At 39.0% G+C, this 24630-nt stretch overlaps 1 protein-coding gene across 4 annotated transcripts in view; it reads left to right on the forward strand.

Moving 5' to 3' along the window:
- The first annotated feature begins 2649 nt into the window (after positions 1 to 2649).
- LOC124593739 (signal transducing adapter molecule 1) overlaps positions 2650 to 24630 on the forward strand; it is a 52095-nt gene continuing 30114 nt past the window's right edge. The window contains exons 1-4 of one of the 4 annotated variants that reach the window (XM_047132071.1): positions 2654 to 2908; positions 3412 to 3572; positions 3758 to 4003; positions 11665 to 11740. In XM_047132071.1, the coding sequence (XP_046988027.1) occupies positions 3459 to 3572; positions 3758 to 4003; positions 11665 to 11740 (436 nt within the window). In that variant the 5' untranslated portion in view covers positions 2654 to 2908; positions 3412 to 3458. Of the gene's footprint in view, positions 3020 to 3411; positions 3573 to 3757; positions 4004 to 11664; positions 11741 to 24630 lie in introns of all 4 variants that reach the window. The other 3 variants (XM_047132070.1, XM_047132072.1, XM_047132073.1) reach the window with 3 other exon arrangements.

Below are 24630 nucleotides of genomic sequence, written 5' to 3' on the forward strand. Positions count from 1 at the left end.
TTGCGTTTTTGAATTGTCACCTGTACAACTGAAACTTGTAAAGTGTATTTATGTCATATATGTTTCCCTTCTTAACCTCCCAAAAAATCGTCAGAAGCAGTTCTTTATGTTCCTACATTTTTACTGATATGCATCTTTCGTCTTTCTGAGTGTAAATGACAAATGTATTTGACAGATGAAGGACTAGACTCCAGCCCTGGATACTTTGGTTCAATCATAGGGAGGGGCATGGACTTTTCCTCTTTCAGATCTATTCAGAACGTCCCCAGGTCCACTCAGTTGGTTGTCAAATGTATACTGTGAAATTTTTCATGGGGTGAAAGATGCTCTGAGCAACTGGCCTGCCACTCTCCTCTTCATAGTGCTGTGACCAACATAGGTTGTACACTAGTGGCAGTCATGCCAATAGCCCATTCACTGGCTTGCACCACATACTTTAGTATTACAAGTGATAATAATAAAATTCGTTACCTAGAGATTTCCTGAGCGAGGTGCTAATTAACCACTGAAATATATTACAGTTAAGGAACTGTCAATAATGACATCTCATGTATCTTTGCAAAATTAGCTAATGTGTCAAAGTGCTGGTTTGATCTCTCTCCCCTAATCTACAGTTACAGCTGCTGACAAAGTACTTTTCCTAAAATATTACACAATTAATATTAGTGATTGTTGAAAGGGAAGACAAGGATGTAATCTATAGTTAGTCATTCGTTTATGGAAGGTTATTAGCATCTTTTACCTCTTTGTAGTAAAACAGTTACAGAAAGCATAATAATACCATCACTAAAATGGCATATCTCCAGAGGAGGCCTTATTTTTACTACCTTGTCATTTATTAATAGAGGCAAACAAATACATTGTTTTATATTTGAACTATCATTATCTCTGTTGTTAATATCAATAGTAATTTTTATTTGCATGTAAGGTGTATCTTTTTGACTGGTTAACTGAACAGGCTTCTGTTCATTCACAACAGCTGATATCATGTCTAGCGACAATTTACTTAAAATGTGTGGTTGTACAATAAGCCTATAGTTTAGCTCTGTATTTTACATGATGAACTTGTACATTCTATTTACATTCTTTTACGACGAGGAATAAGAAAAGAAAAGACAAAATACTGATACTTTCATAAGTTGTACATACAATGAGGTGACAAAAGTCGTGAGATACCTCCTAATATTGTGCTGGACATCCTTTTGCCTGGCATAGCGCAGCAACTCGACGTGGCATGGACTCAACAAGTTCCCAGCAGAAATATTGAGCCATGCTGTCTTTGGTGCGAAAGTGTTATCAGTGACGGATTTTGTGCGCAAAATGACCTTTCAATTACGTCCCATAAATCTTCAATGGGGTTCATGGCAGGCGACCTGGATGACCATATCATTTGCTCGAATTGTCCTGAATATTTTTCAAACCAATGGGGAACAGTTGAGGCCTCGTGACATCTAGCACAGTCATCCACAAAAATTCCATCGTTTTTTGGGAACATGAAGTCCATGAATGACTGCAAATGATCTCCCAGTAGACTAACTTAATCATTTCCAGTCAATGATTGGTTCAGTTGTAACAGAGGACCCAGCCCCTATGATGTAAACACTGTCCACACTATTGTGGAGCCAACATCAGCTTGCATAGTGCCTTATTGACAGGTTTGGTCCATGGCTTCAAGTGGTCTGCGCGACTCGCTAATCCTACCATCAGCTCTTACCAACTGGAGTCGGGACTCATCTAACCAGGCCATGGTTTTTCAGTAATCAGGGGCCTAATTGATATGGTCAATAGCTCAGGAGAGGTGCTACAGGAGATGTCATGCTGTTACTCTCGTCAGTTGTCTGCTGCCATAGCCCATTAACGCAAAATTCCTGCACTGCCCTAATGTTTACATTTGTTGTACGTACCACACTGATTTCTGCGGTTATTCCACACAATGTTTCTTGTTTGTTCACACTGACAATGCTGTGCAAATGCAGCTGCTCTCAGTCGTTAAGCGAAGGTCGTCTGCCACTATATTGTCCCTGTCGAGAGGCAATGCGTGAAGGTTGGTATTCTCGGTACACTCTTGACATTGTGCAACTCGAAATATTGAATTCTCTAACGATTTGCAAAATGAAATGTTCCATGCATGCTGTTCCAACTACCATTCTACTTACAGACTCTGTCAGTTCTCGTCGTGCTACCATAACGACATCGGATACCTTTTCACAAGAGTCACCTAGGTAGTACACGTAACAGCTCCGTCAATGCACTACGACCATTTTATACCTTGTGTACGCGGTGCTACCGCCATCTGTATATTTGGATATCGCAATCACATGGCGTACGTTAGTATATTCTACTACAGAATAACGAAAAAGGGACTATTGTTTAAAAAACTGCAAATAAGGAGAATCAGAGACGCTCATTATTGTGTTGGTACTATATGAATTGAAAATAAAAGGAACCAACTTGTGCCTTACATATATTTCGTGTAATTTTATGTTGGCAGTAGACGACAGGGACGCATTTGGTGCTATAAATCTCAGAAACTCTGCTTGTTATAGTTGCCTGCAGAAAATGAAAAACAATTATCAAGTACGCTGTTTGTTACTATTTCTATTTGGATTCGTTCGAACGCAGGGGCCAGCGATCAAACTGAGTCCATTTCAGCTAAGAAACTATGAGATTGTTATTATCACAGATTCATAAGTACTGCTACTTTCGCACTTGCAGAATTATTACTGAACTCCACTGTCGGAATAATACAACTACGCTGACACAACTGTAATATTCGTGACGTTTCATTCATTGAGAATACTAATATCTTAGAATCGATGATGCAGCTGGGTTGCTATTAGTTATCTGTACCTGTTTCACAGAGTGTGTGTTTATACGGGCAATGACCAAAAGTCACCTGAATGATAAGGTTTGTGATTGCTAAATTAAAGGCGAATATCAAGATAGTTATTTGTGACAATAATTTCGGGCCAGAAAATGGGAATATTTTCTACGTCATCACCGTTTGATGCTGATGTTGGTAAGGTTTCTTCCACTCGTCATAACATTTGTCAGGTTTCACTTGACGTGTGGTATAGTGTGTCAATTAATTTGTGTGTGTATGTATGTGTGTGTTGAGAAAATTGCGAGCACTGTTATTTGCATGCTTTATGTGCATCATCCCTTCATGTCAGATTGGTTAATTTCCTGGAGACCAAATCTGTTTTGTCAGGGAACCTTTGTTTTAAATGGTTGTAAATGTCGTCATATTAGAACAGCTCTCGCAAAATACTGTAGAACGTTGCCGGATTTCTGCGTAGTCAGTGACTGCATGGAGGACTTTACATTAATAAAAGCTAATTTCTTTAAATCAGTAGTCACCAGCGTTTTTTAAAAGTATTCAAGTACTTCATGCAGTGTGTCACTATTTAGAGAAAGCCACTGACGAGAAGAATACTTCGGAAGAATGGGGGCTGATCATGGACATATGTGACAAAGTGGGGACTTCACCTACACATGCTAAGGACTGTTTGCGGTCTATTGTGAGACGGCTTAATCACCAGGATCCCCACATTGTTATGCAAGCCTTAACGGTAAGATCTGCATCAGATCATACTAATTATGGAGAGTCAGTTTTGTATTTCTTGCAGATTAACTAATTAAGCTTTTCCTGACCGTAACAGAAATCTCCCATTAACAAATCCAAATTGTTATGTTACATACCATCTCCAGACGAAAACATAAATATGTATACAATTAGATTTCTTTTTTATTTCAGTTACTGGATGCCTGTGTGAGCAATTGTGGAAAACCCTTCCATCTGGAAGTTGCATCAAGAGATTTTGAAACAGAATTTCGAAAACTGCTAGCCCGAAGTCAGCCACGAATTGCTGATAAATTGAAACAGTTGTTGAAAAAGTGGGCTGAAGGTGATTTCAAAACAGACCCTCAACTGAATCTCATACCATCTTTGTATACCAGGCTTAAACAAGACGGTGTAGACTTCACACAGCATTCAGACATGGTGAGTGTCAGCAAGGTTTTAGTAAACAATTTAGAGGTGAACACATTAGGTTCTGTAACACCTTTGGAGTTATTTGGCCTCATAGTCATGATATCAACGAAAGTTGGACAAGGGTTAATTGAAAAACGTTAGTACAATGACTCATTAAAGAGTAGTTTTAATGACACACATGATTGGTGCGTATTATTGCCAATATACTTGTATTGTTTGTTCACTATCATGGAAACCATCTAGAAGAATGGTCAGTATAAGCTAGACATGTGACAATGAAAGAACGGGAACAAGTGATGGAGAGATTGCAGAAGTTAACGAAATCGCTAAACACTTATGACACACTTCATAAAAAATTACATGAATAGAACCTTTTGGTTTGCCATTAATAGTGGGTGTAGTATTCTGTGAAAGTGCTGCTTTTGTTTCCCTTTTCTACTAACTTGGATGCTCTTTGTGGGAATACACTCTTTTTTACTTGCTGTCACACTGTTATACACACAGTGGGTTACTTTATCTTCAGTATCTCATTTTTAGGAATGTATAGATCTCTTCAAACATGCTGGTACATAATTCTGCCACTGTCACAAAGCTAACAATGCTCAAGGTTTGGTAGAGTCAGCCCACATCAAATCAACAGAAGGTCCAGACCTTACCGTTAGATATTAGTTTATTATTTATCGAGCGTAGCTGTAGAGTAAACAAAAAAGTAAAATGTTTCACACTGTTTTTATGGCTAGATTCAAGAAAAATTAGTGTGGTGCAGGAATATATTTAAAATTTAAACTCCCTTTCAACTCATCCTTTTCTATTTTTAATTTTTATCAAAGGTGTACAGAAATGTGTAAGAGACGTACACTTTTCAAAGAAAAATTATGGCTGCTTTTGAGATTTTAAAAAAATAAGTTTTATATTTTTGGAATATTAATTTAATTTCACAGTACTTGTATTTCATATGAAATGGAAGCACAGTTAAATAACTATGAAATGAGAAGTCAACTCTATAGCTTCAATAGTTTTGTGCATACAAATTAACCCCCCAAAATGTGTCTAAGTCAGTTTTTTTTCCATTTTGAAAACTGAAAACATTGACTAGCATTGCTAGAAGGTATTAGCATTTTCGCTATTTGTAATCTGCATGGTTGGTGGCAAATGTTGAAAAATAATTGGAGAGACTAAGACATCAAAGTTCAAGAATTAACAAAAATTAGTTGTTTTGATCTGGACTGACTTATTCCTTTTTCAACAGTAGTGATGTGGGACAGGCATATGCCCAATGGACAGAATGTTTATAAATGAACATTTGCCCAAAGCAGTTTTAAATGCCCAAAATCTGGGCATTTATATAAAAAAAGAACTTTTAAAGTTTTTACTGCTAAAATGTATATTTTACCATTTAAAATAAGGGATGAGATGATACTCTCGATATTAGTATGTCGTTCATTGATATTATTACCAAGAAGGAAAAGAATTTATTTATTTTTTTAACAGTCATTTCAAAAAAATACTCACTCACTCTCTTGAACAGCTGTGTAGTGATAAGCAGGTATATATATTTTTTTAAAAAATTGGCCTTAGGTAATGTAACACACTTTATAATCTGTGTCAAATCTCTCAATATTACTGAAGAAAGATTATTGATAACAAATTGTACTGAACGTATTAAATGGCTGGCATGCGCCTCTTAACAATGAATGTATTCTTAAATGTTAAACTGTTTTCAGTGGGGGGGAAAAAAAATGCTTTGTCAGATGTAGTGCCTTGAGACAGACTATAGTTTCTATTCCACTCCTTTGTTTAACAACTTTTGTATGACTACACTACTTTGAAGACGAAATTAGAACACTAACATAATAAAGATTTATTAACAAAGAATCTATGCTGAAGACACTGGAATGATTAGATTATGATACTGTTAGGTTCCTAGAGAATCGGTGATTCTTTGACTCATGGAATCAGAATCGGCAATATATTTTTTACTACCCCGAGAACTGATGTCCAATTTATTTCCTTGAATAACTCTTCTCTAACTCTCAAGTAGCTTTTTCAACTTAGTTACTCAATCATTACAGAAGCAGTGTTGCAAAAACAATTTCCAGTACAAAACATCAGTTTAAAATTTTTTTACAAGTGCCACTTATCAGTTAATCTTCAAAATTTGTAAATGCTCAAACATTTATGAATTTTGGGCATTTGCCCCAACTAACAAATGTTCAAGCATTTTACATCACTATACAAGGGGCTTTAAAAAGTAAGTCTCAACATTATTATGGCTGTCAAGTAACGTTCATTAAATGCTGCACTATATTTCAAAGTGATACATATACAGGACACTGATTCTCCCCTCCCCCCCAAGCATAGTCATAAAGTCTCTTTAAAACATGGTTGGAACGTTCTATCAATTGCGCAGTTCCTTGACCTCAAAAATCCGCTCCTTGGTCTCGAGGACGTTTGAGAATGGCTATGTGACAATCCTAATCAGAAAATCAATAGTCGCTGTCATTCAGTTTCTATATTGCCTGTACTTTGTCATGTGATCAATGCCGAGGGTCTTCTTTCCTAATTAGTGTCACCCATGTCTGTGTGGCCTTGGTCAAATTGTTGGCAACTTTCACTGCTGCCGGACATAACATTTCGTTTGGTCGATATACTACTGGAAATTCATGATGAATCTGTTTGCTGTTTATACATTTTTCCCACAAAAATCATTGGCTACTGTCGCACATGCTTCAACTTTCAGTACATTTCCAGTTGCTACGCCATTTCGCTCTCACACTGTGATGCAACTATTATATCTCTGTGTCTTACTTTCTGAAGTCCGGTCATAATTTATTATGCAGCTTAAAGAGCTTTAATATTTCCATCAACAAATGTGAGTTGCAGATTGTGAAATCAATTGCACCACACTGAAGATTTTTGTGGTTGGGTATAGTATGCTGAAGCAAGTTACAGAATTATACTAAGTTTATTGTAGTATTGGGCATTAATGCCACCGATTTAAAATGAGACATTGGGGGAGGGGGGGGGGTGTTATTCCATGTAATCAGACAGCAAGTGTTTTGTATTTATTTTCGAATGCATTAGTTTGACGCTCTGGAATATGCAAGTTTACATGAATGTGGAAAATTTGGGGAACTGATACTGCACAAGAATTCAAATAAAGAAATCAGTCATTGATAATATGAAATGAGTTATGCTTCATCAGTGGTACACAAAAAAAATTAAGACAATATTTACAGACAGTAATTTAAATACAGGTAATTATTAATACATAAGAAGAATAATTAAGGCAGTGAGTATAGTGACCCGACTAGCTAATAACCATTACAAATAGGAAGAATGTGCAAGATAATGACAACCATTATTTTCTTAGAAACAAGTAAGTGTTGTTCAGTGTGTAAAATTCTTTTATACCATAAAATGGGTTTACTTCAATGTATTTCATATTCTTTTGTAGAGATCCTTAATGACATGAATTGTGCGGGTCGTGGCAGTTCGTTGTAAATTTTGAATGTGTTCAATTTGTTTTAGTTCAGTTTTTTTTTTTTGAGCCTGTGCCATATAATATTATAATCTGCCTTTGTTCTGTTGTTGTATGTGTTAATTTCTTCTCTGACAACAAACCTCATGCTAATGTGTCTGGCAAAGGGCACTTAATGTAAAAATACAAATTTACAAGTTGATAGCCCAGGCCTAGTAAAGAAATTGACTGTATTGCCCTGAGACTATTTTTAGATTTTATTTATAAATTTCCTTCATTTATTTTTGATATATTTATAATTGGAGAAGAGTTTGAAAATGAGTTGACCATATGAAATTTCTGACTGGAAAAATCAAAAATATATTGCTCTTAATGTAGTTACTACTAACCACGTTCCGTACAGGATTTATGAAATCTCTTTGCTGCTACATTGTGCTCAATTTTGGGGTCAGAATATGTTACCAGCTGTTTAACAAATGTGTTTTGTTTGCCCTTGGGTCCCTCCAAAAGGAACTGTTGTTTTTCACGGCTTACAAAGTTGTTTGATGAGAACCATTGGAGTACAGGTCAAGTAGTTTTCATATGTAATGTTATCCAGAGCTCAGATGTTATGATGTGGGCATCAGCATTGTGAAGGGAAGACTGATCTAGGTAATGAGGCCGGTCATTATAGTGATGATAAATAGGATCTGTAAACAGAGTACTGTGGAACAACAGTACTGCTTTTATTGTAAGGAAGCATTTATTTTGAAATCAGAGAACCTCCTTAGTTTTTAAGATAGGAAATAATTATTACTAATGCCAGATTACACAGTTCATAAAATTCAAGGTTCGCTGTTACTGCCAAAGGGAATGGTGTCAGTCTTTGCATTGTTAGCATAATAAATGTTACACCGTATTTTTGTTTTCAAAGGCTGTCAGTGTTAGATCATTAATTTCTAAAGTGACAGTAGTCATGTTTCTGCTATGCCATAATCCAAACTGACATTTACACAGAACATTATGCATATCGGTGTAATTTATCAGGTTTACATAAGTGACACAAATATCTTAGAAAAAGTTGACACCATTGAGATTGTGTGATAAATTTATGGTAGAGTTTTGTCATCCTTTATATATTGGAACAACTTTCAAATTATACAGGAAACAAAACAAAGTGTGTTGTGTGTTTAATGACATGATTAGAGAGTAATTCATGTTATCTTAATTTCAGGTTGTTCTTTTAATTTCAGTGAGTCTGACTGTGCACTAATTAGTGATGTATCATTTGAGCATTAAGGAATCCTTACAGATATGCCTACTGTTTCTGTCAGGCTCCCAGGTTCTTTATCTGAACTAACGAAGTAATTGTTCACCACCCTTAGACCGAGTGATTTCCCCAGTGTGGTTTGAGGAATTCTGGGTGCATCTTTTATGTGTATTTTGTAGGTATGTTTTGTCTAATCTGGGTCAGATCCTCTGTGTACCAACCTTCAGCTGTATGTATTAATCCTATTGTCTGAATGAGCTGTTGAAGCCAAATCACTGTGCCTTAACACTGATTTCTCCCTTTCCACCTCCTGCTGAAAGGAAATTTTTTCCTTGGAACCGTTGTGCAGGGTCACTTCTAATAAGTGTACTGAATAAAATATTTGAGTTGACAGCAGTTGTGTATTGCTCTAATTGTCTTTAATTGGTGTCGCAGCATCTGTAATATATGTTAAAGCATTTAAACTGCTTGACAGTTAAAATTTATTTGATGAATCAGCTGTAATTTTATTTTACACTCCTTATTGAGAAATGATCCTCATATTCAGTTAACAGAAAACTTGCAACAAAAAAAAAAAAAAAAAAAAAAAATAATAAAATAAAAAATTGTGATATGCTCATCTCTCAAAGATTTGTTGGTGGAATTTGCTTATATTTCTGTTGAAGTTTTGTTAATGCGTGTAATATAACCTGTTGGCTGTAACAAATTACTCCTGGGAATTATGGCTAAATCTGATCAAATTTTTAGACCCTTTCCATTTGCCTTTATTAAACATGATGATTCTACCGACATTTTTGAGTGGAATGTTTCCTTTGTCTTTATTTCCCTAATGGGGTTATTAGGCTTTGAAACAGTGCAGTAGTTGACCATAACTTCCATATCTTGCTAGGTTTCTTGCTGATCTTAATTTCTCTCATAGTTCCTGTGTGATACCAATGCTGCAAGATTCTCGCTATTCAGTATCCATGAACCGTGACACAGTTTCTCCTCTGTGGACCTTGATCTGTTGCATCGAAGGTACTGAAAGAATTTTTTGTTCCAGTGGAGTAACACACTTGGAGAAGTTGAACTCAGTTTGATTCCTATAATGCACAAATCCTACTTCTCTTAATGAATTTACTACACATACATTACAGTACAGTTAGATATAGTCATGCATCCATTTCTCATGAGACTCTGAATGGTAGTACAATAAAATCTGAACATTAATGCCATGGTGATTTATTTGGTGTCATGGAGGTCACATGCACTCCATGTCTTTCCGCTCGCGGCCCCAAAGAGCAAAGGACTCCACCCAGCAGGTGGAAGTGCCAGCCTGCAGTCCGCATTGTGATAACGCAGGATCGGTACGGTTTTGATCTGCACAAACTATCAAAGCATTTCCTGAAAGTGGGGTGCTTCCTGCTTACTAACTGTCTTAACCCACAAACATCTTTCGTTGGCAAGTGGATATCAAAGATATGGAACATTTCATTCTATGAATGATGTATTACACCTCGGGATGTTTTCTTCAAAACTGCTTTGATGCTAGCTTGTTACTTCTAATAAGGGGACCATACAGACTGGTCCTCTTTGATTTTCTCTGTACTTAAGATTTGAAGGTCATTGCCAGCAGCTGAGAGAGGCATAGTAGAGCGTATTAGCATAATGATCGTAAAAGCATGGGTTAGATTCTCAGTAGTTGCATTTTTTACTCTTATTTAAATTCTGTATTTATTATTAAATGGAAATACTAATGAATACTGAATCCAGATTGTGATAAATTATCTTTATTTTAGATAATGATGGCATGAAAATGGAAGTATTCACAGTAAATTAAAATTTGGACTCACCTGTATCAAAACTTATGTTTATGTGATGTAATATTCTAGTTTTAAAATTTGGTAATGTCCGGGCACTGGCCTTCAAAACATGTAAGTACAAGGAAAATCAAAGAGGGCAGAGAAGTTCCTAAGGTCCCCTTGTATGACAATCTTTTTTACCCTGGTAGATATGTAGAGAGTTGTGCATACTAAAAGGTGTCTACCACGGAATGCTTTATTGTGTCATAATGTCTACCATGTTTACTTTTAAAATACATTATTTCAGTCTTTCATATTTTATATTCTGAAAAATTTTCACATTGCATTGTTTAGTATTGTCCACGAGTTCCAGAAAAGATCTATGATGTTATTATTAGATACAGTTCTCTGCTCAGAATATGTGTTAGTAATTCTATTTCACCCTCATTCAGCTGAACTGCCAAATAAGACTTTCATGAACTGCAAATTGTTTTGTTCTGGTTAACAGAATCAGACTCTTAAAATGACAAACCTATTACTCAGAATTTGGCCAAGCTTCAGATTGTCCCTCTCCTGGAGTTCTAATTGTCCTTAGAGGTTCATCTGTAAGGATACTGATAATTGTGCCACCTGTCATCCCCAGTGATCAGGTAGCATGCATTTTATACATATTTAGTGCCATCTGAGTGATGGCTGTATATCCTATTTTAATTGCATTCAAGGAACTAATTTATACTTGTGTGAATCCATGAGCTGTTAATATGGCAGTATGTATTTTTTGTTTGCTGCTTTTTCTGTTTTGTATATACCTGAGGGAGGAAGTTTGCAATGGTATGAGTGTACATAAAATGAGTCTTCAATTAACAGTGGTAATCACTTAACAGTGAATCTTGGGTAGCTGCTGTTGACAGTGATCATATAAGTAAAATACTTTTCTGCAGTGATGATCTTACAATGAATAAGGTTTGTATAAATTCCGTGTGTGTGCTTTTCAGGTTTCAGATGACAGTAATAATCCTAAACCATGTGGTCTGTTTAATTTTTTTTCTTTTTATTGTAAAATGGATATTTGTATGTACTGATTACTGTGACTAGATTTTTATGCTGTTACAAGCTATAGATTTTTGTCAGTTTATTTTTTACTTTTTTCCTCCCCTAGCCGAGGCAACCTGCACCAGTCAGCAGAGACCCAAATGTAGTGTCTAGTCAACAAGAGGAAGATGACATTGCAAAAGGCAAGTGGTATATGTTTTTAATGTAGCTGTTCCAAGTGTGTGTGTGTGTGTGTGTGTGTGTGTGTGTGTGTGTTTTTTTTTTAGTTTTTATTGTGATTCATATGTTAATGAAGATTACATTCTAAATGAACATCTCTTGTTATGGTTTTGCAAATCATTGTGGTGCTGGGCTTGTTATTGAGGAAAAATGATGAATTTGATTAAACATAATGAACTGATATTTCCAACTTTTGGTAAACCCCTCCCTCATACTTATCCATTGTCAAACTGAGCTGAGTAGTACTCTTTCAACTTTAGATAAGTGCAATCTTTCCTGATGAGAGAACTTTTCTTACATTTTGTTCTTACTCCTGTTGTGTAGCTTCCTATGTCAGTATGCTTTCCTAATGTAAGTTTTTCAGTGTCAAGATGTGCAGTATAAAAATACCAGTACTTTCAATTGAAAATTGTTTTTAAATCAGCTTGTTCAACCAGCACCTTAAAATATTTGGAGAAATGACAAAATATTTTTATTGCTGTGCGATTCGATTTGTTATGAAGAGTCAACCTTTATATCCTTAGTGTTAAAATACTAATAGCATTTTTGCGTTATGGTTACATCAGCATGCTGCAGTTTCTTTGGGTGAGAGAGATTGCATTGTATCACATAGACGTAAACTATTTTACACATATTCACGATTCAATGACTATACATATTGTCAATCTACAAGAAAGCTGGTAGAGCTTGTAATAAAGAGGATACTAAAATATGTACAGAATATCCACATACGTCAACTAGAAGGGGGTAATGTATTGAGTCTCATGTGCATGGCGTGTAAGCAGAAAGTTCGTCTTGTGTATTCTAAGACTGCACAGAAAACCACTTGCAGAACTGGGCCTACATAAAACAGCAGATCCTCCTAATGTGAAAGAGCAGAACCACTCCAAATGAAATAAGAACATAGACTAACGATGACTGAACAATCTATAAAACAATACAAACTTCAAAAGAGAGATACAAAGCCTCTGCACCTAATGGTGTCAGTGTAAGCATGGTATTGGGTGTCCAGCGAAGGAGCCCCCGATTTCAAAATTAAATACCTCAAAAACTAAGATTGACAGATGAGTGCAGCAAAAGGTAGGTTTGGTGTGGAAGCTGTAAGAATTATTGCAGAAGTTGTGAAATAGTTAAAAGCTACTAACATATGGCACTGTGTGTTTTGCAGCTCATACAATATTCATTTGTGTAATTAAAATTGTCTTCTGCAAGCAGTCTTTGGAATTACATCACAATCTTGCCAGAATGAATGCCACTTACAGTACTGACGTGCTGCTAACGAATGACGACATTTGCCATCACATTCTGTAGTGTCTTAAGGGAAACACTCAGATGCCACACTGAATGTCAACTCAAGCCTTTAAGCATGGTGTGGTGGCTCTCCAATCAACCCCTGCACCAGTAAATTTGCAAAATCCAATGAAATGACTATTCCCCAAGTAACCGTCAAAAAAAGCAAAATACTGGTTCAATACAATGTAGTCTGGGCTCCAACATTAGTTGTGGGGTGTCAAAGTGTACCAAAATTGCAGTGTAAGAGTCACTAGTGGTCATTTTCCTCATTAAAAAAGAGCCAGTAGTATGCTTGTTGCATATTGCAACCCAAACGGTAACTCTGGGAGGCTGCAATCGTTTCGCTTCACAAAAATGGGCATTTCCACAATACCAGAATCACCGGTTTTGTTTATTCAAGATACCATTGAGATGGGAGTGTGTTTCATCTGTAAACCAGGTGCTACCAATATTAAATTTTTTATCATCACTCGTTATGCAAATCTGGTTTAAGTCAACCCTCTGTCACCCAGCTTGCACAGGCATAGCCTGGTGGCTTTAGGTCTGTGTCAGTATTTTCTGCATGCTGGAACACTTAAAACCAGTCTCCACTGAAATTTATCTGACTCATTTTCTTGGATTTTGCGAAAATTCCAGAAATTGTGGTGACATCTTGAAGAAACTACAGTTTGCCTGGGGCCAACATTCCTCTCTAGATAATCAGCCATGATGCCTGTCTCTTGGAATTTGGTGAAGAGCTTGCGAATGGTTTTTATAGGGTCCCTTTGGAACATTAAATCATTTTTGAAAACTACGCTTTGTTGCCGCAGGACTGTTTTCTGGCGGTGTGGTATTAAAGTTCTAGAAAAACATGCTGTTCAATGAAATACATGATTTCAACCCCATCCTTTGGTAAACTAACCTCCTTTCACTTTTCAAACAGTGGAACTGTTGCCCTGAGATGCGACACACTAATTATAGGCACTGCATATTGTAATTACAGAGCCATCTGTTAGCAACTTTTGAACTTTTTGAAAATTCTGTATAAAATTTTTAATGCTTACACACTAAACATACAGTGTGTTGCACTCATCTAGCAATCTTAGTTTTGGAGATACTTATTTTGAAATCAGGGACAGCTTTGCTGGACTTCCTGTATGTCTCCTTTATGTACAGTTTCTAGCTTACCAATATTGTATACTAGACACTAATATTAAAATGCCAGGTGAAGGGGCATGATGCTATCACATAAGTAAATACACTGCAGGCACCAACCCACAGCTAGAGCTCTAACCTACCGTATTTACTCAAATCTAAGCCGCACTTTTTTCTGGTTTTTGTAATAAAAAAAAAGCTTGTGGCTTAGAATCGAGTGCAAAGTAAGTGGAAGTTCTGAAAAATGTTGGTAGGTGCCGCCACAACTAGCTTCTGCCGTCTAATATATGTATCACTACACAGGCATGCTTTGCAGGCACAAAGATAAATACTGGCGCCAAAACCTGTGTGTCAGTAAATAAATTAAAAGAAAAGGTAGAAGAATGTAAACATTATGCCATGTATTCTTTCGTGTTTGCTGCCATCTTATTTAAATCCTGTCTGCCTAATAACCTACAAAACTAGTGAGACAACAGCAAATGCGGAAGAATATACATATAATGTCTTGTTTATATTCATATTATTCTTATGTTGAATAGTGATACAGTCAGAAATGAAGTATGAATCTAAGAGTACTCTAATTTCTGTGCAGAATGTAATGTAATAAAGAGGCGTCTGCATATGCAGTCTATTTTTTGGTTCTTGTTGATCATTATCAAAGCAGTGTAAGTAACAACAAATAGCAGTCTCTTGCCGTTGTTTTGATTATGAGACAATTCCTCTCTCTCTCTCTCTCTCTCTCTCTCTCTCTCTCTCTCTCTCTCTCTCTCTGTTCCCCCCCCCCCCCCCCCCCCCCCAAAAAAAAAAAATAAGCAATTGATTCAAACCAGACGAAGCACTTGAAAAAGGATGGGTATCCGTATAAATATGGACGGAGCGTCTGACACATAGCAATGGCTACTTGGTAAAGCTTAACTGTTAAGCTTAAGACTCGAACCAAACTACTGTAGCTGTATCTTCATCCATTCGACCTCAATTGTGTCTCATGTTACAATGGACCAACTTTGTTTCTATTTGGAGGAGCGGTCTAAAACTTTTCTCTCCCCTTGAATTTAGAGTCTCAAATTTCAGGTGCGGCTTAGATTCGGGAAAAATTTTTTTCCTTGGTTTCGAGTCTCATTTTTCAGGTGCGGCTTAGATTCGAGTAAATACGGTATTATTTCTGCTATTGACAGTGTGGGTGAGAAGAATCCCAGGATGGCTGTGGATTACATTTTCTAATTTACACTTTGTTGCGTGCTTCTGAAAGCTCATAACCGCACTTATATACTGTTAGTTTAGCATCGGTGCATCTGCAAATATTGTCACTTTGTTTTACCAGTCTGAGCATTTGGTGGGCTAATAACTTTTGGACCCAAACCTTAAAAGAAAATCTTAAAACTGCCATTCTCTATCGATCACTGATGCAAGAGCAGTATCAACAAAAATAAAATAACACATATTAGGAATCAGTATACAAGTAAAAGCATTTTAATTGAAGGTTAACCTTCAACAGGAATGCCAGTAGCCAACATACACACAATGGGTGCATGATGTAAGAAAAAGTCAACTGTGCTGAGGTCCACAGGGCCATGATGCCCCGTGTAATCTAAGAGGGTCACTCCACTCCAAAAACAATGCATACTTTTTTTTTTTTACATGTTTGAAAGTTTTACAGTGTGTAGATAAATCCTTCAGGAGCAATATTTTCATTTCTCCACATAATTTCCATCCCTTTCAACTGCCTTATGCCATCTTGGAACCAGCACCTGTATACCCGCACGGTAAAATTCTGGACCAACCTGTTGGAGCCACTGTTTGGCAGCGAACACAAGGGAGTCATCTTTAAACCTGGTTCCACGAAGAGTCTTTCAGTTTCCCAAAGAGATGATAGTCACATGGAGCCAGGTCAGGACTGTAAGGCGGGTGTTTCAGTGTTGTCCGTCCGAGTTTTGTGATCGCTTCCATGGTTTTTTGACTGACATGTGGCCGTGCATTGTCGTGAAACAGCAAAACATCCTGCTTTTGCCAATGTGGTTGAACACGACTCAGTCGAGCTTGAAGTTTCTTCAGTGTCGTCACATATGCATCAGAATTTATGGTGGTTCCACTTGGCATGATGTCCACAAGCAAGAGTCCTTCATAATCGAAAAACACTGTAGCCGTAACTTTTCCGGCAGAAGGTGTGGTTTTGAATTTTTTTTTTCTTGGGTGAATTTGCATGATGTCACTCCATTGATTGCCTCTTCGTCTCTAGTGAAAAATGATGGAGCCATGTTTCATCACCTGTCACAATTCTTCCAAGAAATTCATCTCCACCATTCTCGTACTATTCCAAAAGTTTGCTGCATACCATATTTCTTGTTTCTTGGTGAGCCACTGTCAACATCCTGGGAACCCACCTGGCACAAACCTTTTTTAACACCAACTCTTTCTGTATTCTGCAAACACCTCCTTCCCCCATCCTAACATGCATGACAATTCGTTCACTGTGATGTGTCTGTCAGCAGTCACCAATTCGTTAACTCTCTGCACATTGTCTGGAGTGTGTGCAGTACGAGGCCTGCCACTGCGAGGACAAAGCTCAATATTGCCATGCCCGCTTTCATCACGTAACCTGCTTGCCCCCCCGACTAACTGTACTGCGATCGACAGCAGCATCTCCATACACCATTTTCAACCTCTTGTGGATGTTTCCCACTGTCTCGTTTTCACAGCACAGGAATTCTATGACAGCACGTTGTATCTGATGAACGTCAAGTGTAGCAGCCATCTTGAAGACATGCTGTGACGGTGCCACTCACGGGAACAGGTTGAACTAAGTTTTAAAACGAGCAGGAAGGGTGTATCTACACACTGTAAAACTTTCACACACGCAGAAGGAAAACTGTATTTTTACAAAAATAGTGTGCATTTCTTTTGGAGTGACCCTCATACTATAATTACTTTATTCTGTCTAGGGAATGCTCTTTAACCATACAACATATACTTAGTACAAAAAGGCAGTGGCTTCCCCTTGTCCAAATAAACACACACCAACATAGTCGACCAATGGGGCACAAACAACAGGAAGAAGAGACTAGGCAGAAAAAAGTGGAAATAAAATACCACATTATAAATATAAATGCATTTATAGAAAAGTTAATTTATCTACTGAGAAGCAATGCCCTGAATACATTGTAAATAATTACTGAGCATGACCATAAATTTTAATTACATTTGTTGATTAAAGACGCTATTTGGCTGGTTAATTTCACATTTTGTGATTTGAGTTTTTTTTCTGAGATGTTAAGTGTCAGACCTTTAGGTTGTAAATGCAAGATATTTAAACTGTCCCTAATTTCTGTAAGCTGTAGTTATTGAGCTCTGGGTGCAGGTATAGGGCTGACATAAGATTATTCGCTGTACCATGTTATTTATACTTTATGGAAGCTTCTGCTCATTTGGCCCACACACCTGCAGTCATATTGTAGGTACTTTAATCTCACAAACACCTATGTCACTATAGGGTTTAAGCTGTCATTCTTAATGGGGTGTAAACAATTGTCCATTGTTTTTTTTGGGATGATATGAGGGGTAATGACATTTAAGGCTTTCACCATCTACCTGCCTTGTCAGGGATTGCCCCACAATAATGTATTCTACAATATCTTTTATTTTAATCATACATATCCTGCCCAAAGCGGATGCTATCCTTTAATCTCTTCTTACTACTAGCCAGTGTTAGTCTTACGTTAAATTGTTAACTAATCACCTGGGTGAAGTATCTGATGTTGTGAAGTTCTCTCTTAGCTGCTCTAATGAATTTCTTCCACTCTATGGAGCATTGCTCTGAAGGCTGTATGTTTTGAGAGTTGGGGTGATGAGAAAAATTTGTTATTAAGCACTTTGTTATATAACTAGTCCTTATTGCCCAAAAGTCACAACCACATCATGAAGATACCACATATAGGCTATTATCTCATCCTTAAATTATGACTGTGCATTAAAGAATCTTACTTCAAAAAGCACCATGTAAATGTTGGCTAAGGCGTTTGTTATGGGGACTCAATGGCCAACCCCACATTTTGTTTGTAAAGATGTTCGCCAAATTTGAAATAATTAAACTTCAAGACATCTGATAATAGTTCCATAAGCTCAGTAGTGTAGTTAAGACTTGAGATTATTATGATAGTATTGTGAAAAGGATAGAGTGCTACTCACCATATAGCAGAGGTGTTGTCACAGACAGGCATAGCAAAAGACTGCTAAGCAAATAAGCTTGTGGCCAGAAGGTCTTCATCTGAATTAGAGCCCCCCCCCCCCCACACACACACACACAGTGAGTGTGTGTGTGTGGGGGGGGGGGGGGGGGCAGCAGTGTGGAAAAGGAGAGAGGTAAAAAGACCATGGGTACATTGGTAAAATAAAGGGCTGTGTAGTGCTGGAATGGGAACTGGGAAGGGGCTGATCAGTAAGGACAATGACTAATGAAGGTTGAGGACGAGAGGGTTAGGGGAGTTCAGCTTAGATTGCAGTGAGAGTCTCCACCTGTGCAGCTTAGAAAAGCTGGTGTTGGTAGAAAGGATCCTGATGGCAGAGGCTCTGAAGCAGTCATTAAAATGAACAACATTGTGTTGGGCAGCATGCTCAGCAACTGTTTCCTTGCCACACTTTGTTGGTGGCCATTCATTCAGACAGACAGCTTGTCGGTTGTCATGCCCATGTAGAACGCCAGTGCCATGCCCAGTGGTTGCAGCTTAGCTTCTAGACCACCTGACTGATTTTGCAGGTAGCCGTGCCTTTGATGGGATAGGTGACCAGACGGAGGAGGAGGTGGTGGTGGTGGTGGTGGTGGTGGTGGGAGGATGTACGGGACAGGGTGTATATCTAGGTCTATTGCAAGGGTATGAGTGATGAGAAGACAATGAATTTTTAGGTCGTAAAAAAGTGTGTTTTAGGCACCTAAAATAGGCTCCTTCAGTAGTTCATTTAGGCTATATAAAACCTAAAATAGGCTCTAATAAAAATGATGCAGAGAAAATAAAAATACACAGTGTTGACAGCGTGAACGTCATATTAGTCATTAAAAAAAGGAGAATGAATATTTACACAGTTACAGAGCACAGCAATCTACAACATTAATGTTGAACATAACTCCAAATAGTTTTGAGTTCCGTAAACAAGATGTGGTAATAGTTTTAATTAATACATTCATAGTTTCGCATATTCTGACCATAGTTGGCTTCACAATAAACAGCCAAAATCTTTTCTAGTGAAAAACTGTGGCGCTTGGCTGTCAGAATCCATTTATACGCTGAAAAAGAACGTTCTACATCAACAGATGCGACAGGGGCATACTTCAGGTTGGACAGGAATGCTGCAGTCAGGAGTGCTGGATTTTCCACTAAGTATGTCAGCAGCTTCACACAACTCCTTCAGGCCAGTGTTCTTCTGCAAAACCGTTTGCATTTTTGCCCGTACTTTTTCCCCTACTTCACCTGGCACTTCATTAATTTTCATTTTGACTTCTTCAAGCAAAGAAATGTTGTCATAGATAGGTCTCCCTGAGCCTTCTAATTGTGAAAATATTCTTGCCATAAGTGTGTAGTGGGCCCTAATGTAAGGTATGTCCCGTTTTAAAGAAGAATCTTTGAGTAACTCCATTGCTGCAGATCCATAGCAGTCAGACTGAACCAGAGACCAATGTTGAATCCTGCCTGACTCGGTTCACTTCTCCATCCAAGTGTGATCCACCCCCGGTGTCCCCCAAATTGCCCCGTTAACTTTCCAGAATATCTTAACCACGAACCTTGCCATCCATGATTCCTCAAAATCCCTCAACATGCAGGCTAACCTCACATCCACAGAAAGAACTGGAGTCCACCACATAAAATCTGATCCTGACATGTAACCCTACCTGCTGACAAAGGCTCCACCACTGTTTTAAACAGCAAGGGTTTCTGTGCAGTAGGACTCTGTGAGCTGTCTGATTTGTTAGCCAACAAACTCTGCCATAATGATCCCATCCCAGAAATCCAGCAGTATCTCAAGTCTCTCCTCAAATCCTTAGACCCATCCGAGAATCTCGCTCCAAAATTTCTCTCTCCTCCCCTATCACTCCCCACACTGCTGCGTTCTACATGCTTCCTAAAGTCCATATACCGAGCCAACCAGAATACCCCATTGTGGCAGTTACTGTGTGCCTGCCACTGAGAGAATCTCTGCTCTCATAGACCAACACCTTCAACTTATTATCCACAATCTACCCTCCTATATAAAAGACTTCAGCCGTTTCCTCCACTTACTCCCCACGGTTGCTACCCCAGGGGCTCAGCATTTGGTTGCTGGTTGTGGACTTCATGACCCAGCTTCCTCAGCTGTAGACTGCCAAGCGCCATCATTAGTTTGTTACCGTAAGCTCTGGGCATTCTTCAGTGACCATCTTGTGGTGCAGCATTGAAATGTTACATGTTTAGGATAATGTGAGCCGTTGCTTCACTGCTTGGACTATGAGGAAAGTATGCACCTCTGTAAAATAAAAAAAACCTCAACCTCAAGGTGTGCTACGTGCTGATGAGGTGAACCTCTTTTGAGGTAAAACAGTCTGTAGCATGCAACCTCTGGGGCATCTGCTGCTCTCCAGTTGTATAAGCTTTGCTCAAGCATACAGGCCTCTGCCTGGGTTGACAGTTGTTTCCCTAGCATCTCATGAGAACCCTATGGAACAGTCTCATCAAACTACCCACCTGATGGGATATAGATGTACCATCAGGTAGTACCTACACCCACTCATCAAAGAGAGTTCGGTTCATTAGTTTTCCTGAAAAGAAGTATTAGAATCATAGTATTAGGACATTAGGGTGCCATAGCACTTTCATTGTAGTCAAGAGAACAGGAGCAAACTTTGAGAAGGTCTCGCCTTTCTGTATTTGCAGGGCATTCGAAGATATTGCTGGGTCCCTAAAAAGTGTCAAACAACTTCGTAATGGAACACTTCTAGATGAAATTGCTAATTCAAACCAAGCACCTAAGCTTCTGGGATGTAAGCCCTTAGATGACTACCCAGCGAGGCTGAGTTGCATAACACCCTCAACTTTAGTGAGAGCATGGCTACCTGCTCCGATATGATGGAGGTGGACCCCGTGGAGTTATGTGAAGAATGGAGAAATATGGGCGCCACAGAAGTGCTTAACTGTATAAGGAGAGTCACTGGCAAATTGGAAAAATCTGTAACATCTATTCTAACATTTAGTGCTCCAGAATTATCTGAACATATCCTTGCAGGCTGTATTCGTCTTAAGGTTTGCCCGTGTGTTTCTAACCCAATGCAATGCTTCAAATGTCAAAGATTTTACCATACCAGTTTGGGACGTAGTGGGAGGGTTACATGTGGAAACTGTGGAGACTCAGCTCATGAATCAGGCAATTCTTGTGCACTTCCTCCGAAATGTGTAAACTGCTCTGGGGATCACCCAGTGTAGAGCAGAAAGTGTGAGGTTTTCAATGAGGAAAGGAAAATTCAGGAGTTGAAAGGCAAGAGACGCATACTCTATGGTGAAGATAAAAAGCCTTCAGAGATTTGTATCTCCAGTTTTTGCTACTTCTTTTGCATCAGCCCTTAAGATGCCAATTGCCACACGTGGAAGAATTACATCTCCTGGTCCAGGAGAAACTGTTCTGCATCTCCTTACAAGAAACTCCTCTTAAAGTCAGTGACACACCTCCAGTAAAGGGTTACTGACAGATGCCACTCCTCGTCTGTCCCTCTTACTTTGGCCATGCAATCAATTGCTATAAAAGTTCTAGCACACTTTAACATCACAGTATGTTCATTGTGTCTTCCATCTAATGATGCTTTGGATGCAGATGCACTGACATAACTCTTCCGGGCACTCCTATGCCCATTCCTCCTTGTGGGGGTCTTCAATGCACACAATGTGCTGTGGGACTCAGTTGCCACTTGCTCCAGGAGTCGGATGATAGAGCAACTCGTCCATTCTGAGAATATCTACCTTCGGAACACGGGTAAGGTGATACACTTTTCCATAGCTACAGGTTCTTTTTCGGCCAATGACCTTCGTTTTTGTTTCCCACCTATTGCACACTCAGTTCATTGGAAGTGACCACAGATTTATATTGTAATGACAACGTCCCAATGTGGATCCATGTGCCAGCATAGGACAGAGGCTGCCAGAAGACCATGAAGATGGATGATACAAAAGCCAAACTGGTTGCAGTACTGTTGACAGGCTATTTTTGAACAAAAGGATTGTGTGGAGGAGATGGTGCCTCGTATCACTTGTGAGATCCAACGGGCCGCTGCAGAGTCCATCCCCGGTCTAGTAACCACCTCAGACCAATGGCCTGTACCTTAGTGTATGACTGTTGATTGGCAATCAGGGCCAGATGAACAACTCAGCGGAACTTCAAACACCGTCCAAGTACAGAAAACCTTCATGCCTTCAGATCTGAGCGAGCACATGAGGCGACTGATAAAAGAACAGAAGAGGGCTTCCTGGAAGAAATTCACAACTTCCGTTAATCAGTCCAGTCCTCTTTGCCTCATGGTTCGTGCCCCTGTAATAGACCTAGATACAAGACCTGTCCCATATATCCTACCACCATCACCACCACCATCACCTACTCCAGTGTGGTCGCAAGCATCACCTATCCCATCAAAGGCAGGGCGACTAGTGAAACCGGTAATGTGATCTAGAAGCTAAGCTGCAACCACTGTGCTGGATTGTACGTGGGCATCGCAACCAACAGGCTGTCTGTCTGCATGAATGGCCACAGACAGACTGTCTTTCAACCTTCATTAGTGATTGTCCTTCATTTATCTATCCTGTTCTGTATTTCCACTCCTGCACTATTCAGTCTTCCAGTCCATAAGTGCACCTACAGTCTTTTTACTTCTGTTTCTGCCCTGCCCTCTCCCCCCACTTCTGTCTAATCTCCTGATTGCACCTAGCTGCCCTACCCTCTCTCTGTCTTGTCCCTGTATGCTCCCACAAGCAGCCTGCACCCTGCTGTCCCTCCCCACCCCAGCCTCCTCCTTACCCCAACCACCCAGATTGTCTCACACATCATGTGCAGTTGCTCACAGTTTGGCTTTGGCAGCCAGGGACAGTGGTAATGTATGTGTGAGTTAAACTTATTCAAGTGTAGTTTTTTTGTTGTTGTGCCTGTCTGTGACTCAACATCTCTGCTATATGGTGAGTAGCAGGCTATCCTTTAAATGCCTGCTCCCTAAGGGGCAAGCTCAAGATAAATGCCCAAGTTTTTGTATGGTGTGAGAAAAAGTGAGGAGAATAATTTGGGAGTATAAACAGAGGTCTTGGCAAGTGTTCCTGAACTCCATTAATAGGTATCCTTCCACAATTAAAGTATGGGAAGCCATCAGGAGGATCTCAAGGTGGAACTCAAGACCACTTATGGTGGCTGAAAAGAGCAGGGATGTCTCCTAACATCACTAAGAGACATTTCTCATACAACGGCTTGTTTGTATGAGGTCACTACGGCTGATGCTAGCCAGGATCCAGCCTTCCATCATTATCGGAGAAATATGAGATGGTTTGTTTTGATTTATGTCCCAGCAACATTGAGGAATACAAGCAGCCTTTCTCCCTGTGTGAGTTGTGTTATGCATTTTCAGTAGCTCCTGATATTATGCCCAGTCGTGAACTGATAACATAAGTATGTTGAAACAGCTGGACCCACAGTTGGAGGTTCTCTTCCAGCTCTTTCATCAAATTTGGTTGACAGGAGACTTCCCCAACTTGTGGATAGAATCTATTTTAATCCTGATTTTAAAATCAGGGAAGGATCAGACTAACCTCAGTAATTGTCGTAGCATTAGTCTGATGAGCTGCTTAGGAAAGACACTGGAGCAAATGGTCAACTGGCACTTAGTTTGGGTTTCTGAAACAAGGCCCTTACTAACTTGCACCTAGTGTGGATCCAGGAGAGGCCACTCCACACTTGATAACAATGACCCCGCTTGAAACACCATTTACACGAGGTTTCCTCTGTAAGCAACACCTTAACAGTGTTTTCTTCGATTTAGAAAGAGTATAGTATACTGCCTGGAAGCATATCTTGCTGCAGCTCTATCAGTGGAGGCTCCATGGCCCTCTACTCTCTATTTTGGGACTGTTCTGACCTTTCACGCAGGAGAATGGTGTCCCTTGAGGGACTCTTTTGAAGGAGTGTTCTAAGTGTCATGGCATTCGTCATTGCGATAAATAGTATTACGTCTGCAGTGTGGCATCCTGTACTGTGTTCTTTATTTGTGGATGACTTCCGCATCTTCTGTGTGCTCTCCTACCTTACAACAGCTACTTGGCAATTTCATTTGACTATTGGGGTTGGAGGAACGATCTAATGCCACTGGTTTTAAATTCTCTTGGGAAAAAACTGTTTGTCAGCTTAAGCAGAAGTGCTGGGAGCACCTCAATGCTCTCCA

The sequence above is a fragment of the Schistocerca americana genome, chromosome 2, assembly GCF_021461395.2.
Source record: "Schistocerca americana isolate TAMUIC-IGC-003095 chromosome 2, iqSchAmer2.1, whole genome shotgun sequence".
Classification (NCBI taxonomy): Eukaryota; Metazoa; Arthropoda; class Insecta; order Orthoptera; family Acrididae; genus Schistocerca; species Schistocerca americana.